The sequence below is a fragment of the Thunnus thynnus genome, chromosome 12, assembly GCF_963924715.1.
Source record: "Thunnus thynnus chromosome 12, fThuThy2.1, whole genome shotgun sequence".
Classification (NCBI taxonomy): domain Eukaryota; kingdom Metazoa; phylum Chordata; class Actinopteri; order Scombriformes; family Scombridae; genus Thunnus; species Thunnus thynnus.
The window spans coordinates 19,366,553-19,372,552 of record NC_089528.1 but is presented as its reverse complement, the minus strand read 5'-3'; the positions used below and the strand labels follow the sequence as shown (position 1 = coordinate 19,372,552).

General features: G+C 38.5%; 1 protein-coding gene across 1 annotated transcript in view; it reads left to right on the top strand.

Moving 5' to 3' along the window:
• Nucleotides 1-1,065: 1,065 nt before the first annotated feature.
• The window catches only part of LOC137194333 (corticotropin-releasing factor receptor 2), a 38,426-nt gene continuing 33,491 nt past the window's right edge, over nucleotides 1,066-6,000 (top strand). The window contains exons 1-2 of the mRNA XM_067606165.1: nucleotides 1,066-1,348; nucleotides 1,462-1,581. Of these exons, the coding sequence (XP_067462266.1) occupies nucleotides 1,228-1,348; nucleotides 1,462-1,581 (241 nt within the window). The 5' untranslated portion in view covers nucleotides 1,066-1,227. The remainder of the gene's footprint in view (nucleotides 1,349-1,461; nucleotides 1,582-6,000) is intronic.

Here is a 6,000-nt window from a genome sequence, read left to right as displayed (position 1 = left end):
GAAATACGATAGTATCTGTGGTTTTTCCACTGCTTAAAACAACCTAATGTTTTCCAGACAAGTGACACTTTCTGGTTGTGTGAATGACTGTCCTGTCTCAAAAGCAAAGGAAGAAGTAGTGTGACATTGTTATGGTGTGTTGTGGTGTAGGAACAGGTTGAGGTGGAAGGGTCGGTTTATACTCAGTATGCATATATCAGTTTGCACAACGTGTTCCCCAGAATTTTATTCCTGGCAGCGTGGAGAGGACTTCAAAAAGGCATTTGCACTTTCATGTTTGTAGATAAAATTTGCTCAATTATAATAGGACAGGTAACTAAAACATAAAAGGAACAGTCCAAATAAATTTAGACTTTTTATCATTTGGTGGTCAAACTTTTCTGAGGGTGTTGGGGTGTGTTAGAGGGATGCATCTCTTCAGTATTTCTAAAAATCCCCGCTCAACAGCCCTGATCCTACAGTATGTAATCATTTAGGTAGGAGGACTTCATTAAGCCCCAGTCATTGCCTGTGGAGCAAACATAGATTATTGGCTTTTAGAGCACAGAAGCGCATGATGTTCATAAACATTACCTAAGACCTACTGTAGGTATTAACAGGTAAATTAATTGATAACCTATTAAGCCATTAAGTATTATGTAACTTTAACCAGAAAATAAGGCCTTCTAAAGAGAGAATGAAAAATCTTTTTGTAAACTTTCAATTTGAAGGTGATAACTGAGTTGAAGCTGGCAATAACAATTATTGCATCTTTTCTGACACATTAGTTGTCTTTTTTCTTGTATCTTGTAAATTATCTGCTTTCTAAAAATATTTGTCAGTACAGCCTTGCACATTCAGGTTACATCAACACTCATCAACAGGTGTGCCTTTCATTCTATATCTCACCCACACTTTCTCATGTGAATGCAGGAGCCCTTTTTCCAACATAAATGATCATGACAGGTGGGTGGCAGGTGTGAAATGTCAGAGTGACAAAGCCCATGATCTGGTCAGTTCGCTGTGTCGGCTGTCTTTCGTCGGGGGTTGCTGCAGCATGTGGATGGATGAGCGGTTCCGCGCCTGTGATTGGCCAGGGACGCGGTTCCCAGCAGGAGCACTGGGCTCTCTACTTGTCATTACTGTTGCTCCGATTCACAAGCCCCATGAACACCGCTGGGCTCAGTGTGCCCATCTTCTCTGCTCGGACTTGGGATTAATCTCATTATTAAAGCGGCGCTTCGCACCATGGATGCCACCATTTATCAGATCATATTTGGAGAGCTCGGAGACCTTAACTGTAGTTTGATAGATGCTTTTCAAGACACTTTTTTGGAAAACGCTTCATTGTCACTGCTGAGCACTGATGGTAAGATGGAATGTCTTCATTTTTCTTGTTCAACACTGAGAGGTGTTTTCGAAAACAATCGAAATTATAGCCTAAGCGTCCGCTTTTTTGTTTTACTTTATTTTTTATCCAAGGTTTATATTGCAATGCCACAACCGATGAGATTGGAACCTGCTGGCCACGGAGCAGCACCGGGAGGATTGTAGAGAGACCCTGCCCTGAGTACATCAATGGGGTGAAGTACAACACAACGAGTAAGATATTTAACTGTCATGGCAAAAGTTCCTTATCATGCATTTGTTTGCAAAACCGGCGAGATTTTTTTTTTTTTAGAGCTGGTTTGTCAATCATTAAAAAGAGATATTTGGAGGCAGAGATGTGCTAATTTCAATTAAAGGTAAAAATAAATAAATAAAAATCTTTGGGGCAGATGTAACTACTCCTTCAGTATAAGAACACACAGACAGCAAACAAATCCAGCAACTCAGTGACGCCCAAATATGAATTTTCATTCATAATTGGATGATTTTCCTTTTCTTGGTCTGTTGAACTACCATCTGTTCTGACATGAAATGATGGCAGTGAAACTCAGTGATCATTACACCTCCCGTCACTGGAACAGCTGCACCACAATGAGCATGTGTCTTGTTCACGCAATATTAAAGGACAAATCCAACAAAATTTCACAATCCTCATTAAAAAGAGCTACTTGTGATGTGATGGCAATTCTTGGTCTGGTTTTGTGAATTTTGGGTTATTCCATCAGATAACCGGCCAGTAACTTGGACAACATGGACAATGTCACATCATATTGATATTTGTGGTGCAGTGGACTTTTACATATAGAAAGAAACACCAGCAGTAAAATCCACCATTATGTGTAGTTTTGCACTTATGCTCAACAATAATTAACAAACAAAACAAAACAGGCAAAGAACAAAACCACACAAACAGGCAAAGATGCATATTTTTTCATTCGCAACAGCCTTAAAAACAGCATGTATGCTGAAGGTCTATCAGCCCGGCAGCACCATTTTCTGGCCACCTAGTTGAGTTCATTCATGCGGTCTCCTCCTGCTGAATTTAGGCCACAGCAATTTCAGAAGGCTGGATTAATGGCATTTCAGCTGCACCTCAACCACCCCTGTCATTATTTAACTCATGCATACAACCCATTGGTATACTATATCTATGAGTGTGGTAACTGTTTTTATACATTGTGACCTGATAAAGATCCAACCGGAATCGAAACAATTTCAATAATTTTGGAGCCTAAAGCGTAAAGTTGCAGTCAAAGTCACCTGCACTATCTGTTGTTCCCAACAACAGCCAACTAACACTTTCAACTTGCTGATAAAATCAACAGTGAGGTGAAGAAGGGATGGTTTTATCTGCTGGCTTGAAAGGGTAAGCAATTCCAAAATTAAACTGTATCAGCCAACAGTTTTGCCAAGAGCTGCGAAAAATGTATCGCAGCTCTCAACCACACCAACACTGTTGTGTTATGTGTTAATCATAAGACAGATGAAGATGTTGAAACACTCAGAAAAGTAAATTACACCATTCATTTTAGTAAATAACTCCTGTAATGCTTCAAGCACAAGAGTTCAGGGTGACTGTGTCTGAGGCTGGATTTCTCTTTTAACACAGCTGTTATCCCAGTAATAGGCTTAGGTGCAGTGTCATTGCCCACTAACCCCCCACCACACACACTCACACACACCCTGCTGTCTACCAAGTCACCTCTTACTGCATTGATTCACCCTTTGCCCTGCTGGTGCTCGGTATTAGTTGGACATACCATGGTAGTTTGATCCACTTGGTGTGAAAAGCTCAGTCATTTGCCATGACAACATGTGCTAACACCTTCTCTGACGTATACCTTCACTTGTTGATGCCCTTGTGGATCGATATAATAATATTTTTGACAGGATGAGGATTAGATATTGCGGCAGGATCGCAGTGATTGAATATTTCTGTAAAATGTAACATTTGGCTTTAGTATAATGGAATTATATATGTGCATCTCTAAGGCGATCATGTGAATTCATCTCCTGTGGCCTCCTGCTCGTTTTAACAGATTTGACAAATCAAAAGAGAAAGAATGAGTGCAGTAATAAAAGAAAAAGTCAACTCTTTTAAACTTAAGTTAATGGACCAGATGACAGATTTTTTTTTCTTTTGTTCCCTTGTGTAGAGCCCATGCTTAAGGTAATTACAGGGATCAGTCTTCCTGACGGCAGATTGTACAGTTTTTATTCTTGCGCTGTCAACAACATTTATAATCAAAAGTGTGAGTTTATTTTTACCACAGATTAGAGGGTAGATTAAAATTGATAAGTCACATACATGTGTTTATTAATGTGTGTGAAATAAGGGTAAATGCCATTATAGCGTATTTCTGTCAAGAAATACTAATGATCATTACAATGGTGTGTAAACAAGTCATTCTAATTTAGAGTTAATATTGTTGATTTTTCCTGACACATTATGACCAAGACTGAGAACCGAGAACTGAGAACAACATGTAGTAATGGGATATGAAGGAATGTATATTTTGCAGTCATATAACAAAGGGTATTTTAACAGTTGTTTCACACATTCACTGAAGTATCTTGGGACTGTCAGCTGTCCAATTGTAGTGGAAGATAATGGACTTGTGGATTATGGAATATTTATATCAGAGCCGCCGTGGCAAGCTTGATCGGTTTAGGTGTCTGTGATCAATTCTCATATGTGAAACAAAACCCCACAGGAATCACGATCAGGAATTTTAATTGGCTGGTCAGAATTCGCTGTGAGAAGCTTTTTAATGCACTTTTGATCATGTGAAAGAGCTTTACAGTCTCTGTAGATTATGGCACCGATGTATGCAGGTCTTTGGGGGAGGTTGATGAGACTGCAGCGCGACATCGCATGCTTAGTCTTAGCATGCACTTCTCAAAAGATCAAAAATAGGTTTAAATCTCTGGCACTGTTCTGCAAAGTATACTATAGAAAATCTGTATTTATTAATTTAGTATTTGATTCAATGTGTTTTTTCATGAATATATCATTTGTACAGCAATAAATATTCACTTAGCTGGATATTTAAAGGATAAGACTGACAATTTTCTATGTTTTTCTTACTGTCAACAAATCCTGTGCAGAGCCAAACCAACAATGAAATCATCCTACTTACAAGTATTGTGTGTGTAAAGCAGATGCTACTGCACATGTGCGGGAATGTGGTTAACTTAACAGTACCTCACTAGCTTGTTGTGCAGAAAATATCACAGCCTCTTGACTTTGTTTGAGAAGTTTCTTTGAGAAATTTACAATGTAGTACAAAGTCAAGAAGCTGTAATATGTAGCTTCTTTAAATGGAACCACCACATGTTGTGTGGCGTCTGCTTTACATTGAACTACTCTCTGGAGACCGAAAACGTGATTGCTGTCATTAGACTTTGGAGCCGTTTCTGAACAAAATACTGCCCATGCTCTGCAGGGTTAAGGAACAGGTAACACAGTGCAGTGGTGTGACATATTGACGTGTTTTTAATAGTGAACAGAACTCCCTATGCACAATCAGTATTTTCAATCAGGTGGTGGTCGGTCACAGGAACATCTTAGGTGAAGATCAAAATTAACCACCGCACACTGAAATGACTTTACTGAGATTTTATCAGGAGTGAACAACATGTTTGAGATTGCATGTATGTTTGAGATTTGTTGACAATAATGTAATATAGAAAGAAGAAATACAGAAAATCTCCAGCCATATCATTTAATTATGGTTATGGGTGTTGAATGTTACATATAGCTTTGTTTTAAAATACTGTACATTACTGTACCGTGCACTGCCACATTGCACCATGACCTTTTACCACATGCTGTATATGTACTGTATTTGCAGTGTGAAACTCTGTAAGGTATCAATACTGTAGGTCTCCACATGTACATCACCGAAAAAACACAACTCACTGATGTTTCTTCATTCATTTCACTCTAATTTCAGTTAAATAGTATTTTTGGATTATTCTGAGAAGATAAAGCAGATAGAGCACATATGGACAAATTATGTCAAAAACTGAAACTGATGTAAGTGATTACCTCAAAGGAAATCATCTGGATGTTAAATTTCAAGGAAAAACTGTATCAGGATTAATGCATTAATGCAAGTAGAGCAGTTTATAAAGCAGATTCTGGTTAAACACAGTGGAGGTGCAATTTGCAAAACTCTTGATTGCATAATTGATACTTGAGATTCTGCATACTTTAGATTTACAATAACGTGACATGGGACAATAGAGGTGATTATCTTGAACCTGCTTGGTCTCATTAGGAGCACCCATCTGCAACCGTAGATAAATAAAAATTTTAAACGAGAAAATAGGTCAGACTAAGAATAGATGTAGGCTTGAACATCACCCGAGCAGGTGTTAATTAAGACAATCCAGTTACACAGAGATTCTAAAAGTACAATTAGAAAATTAATTTGATGTGATGCTGCTTCACATTGTTTGCAAACTCAGGCAAAATGGATGCATGTTCTTTTTAATTCACTCTCTTTGGCCACATACAAGATCTGACCTATGGGGCTTACAGCAGATTCTCTTCCATTTGCTTCCTTGGTATGTCTCAGAGCTAAACGTTTAATGGCCTGCATATTAGAAAAGCGTAAACCAGGATGG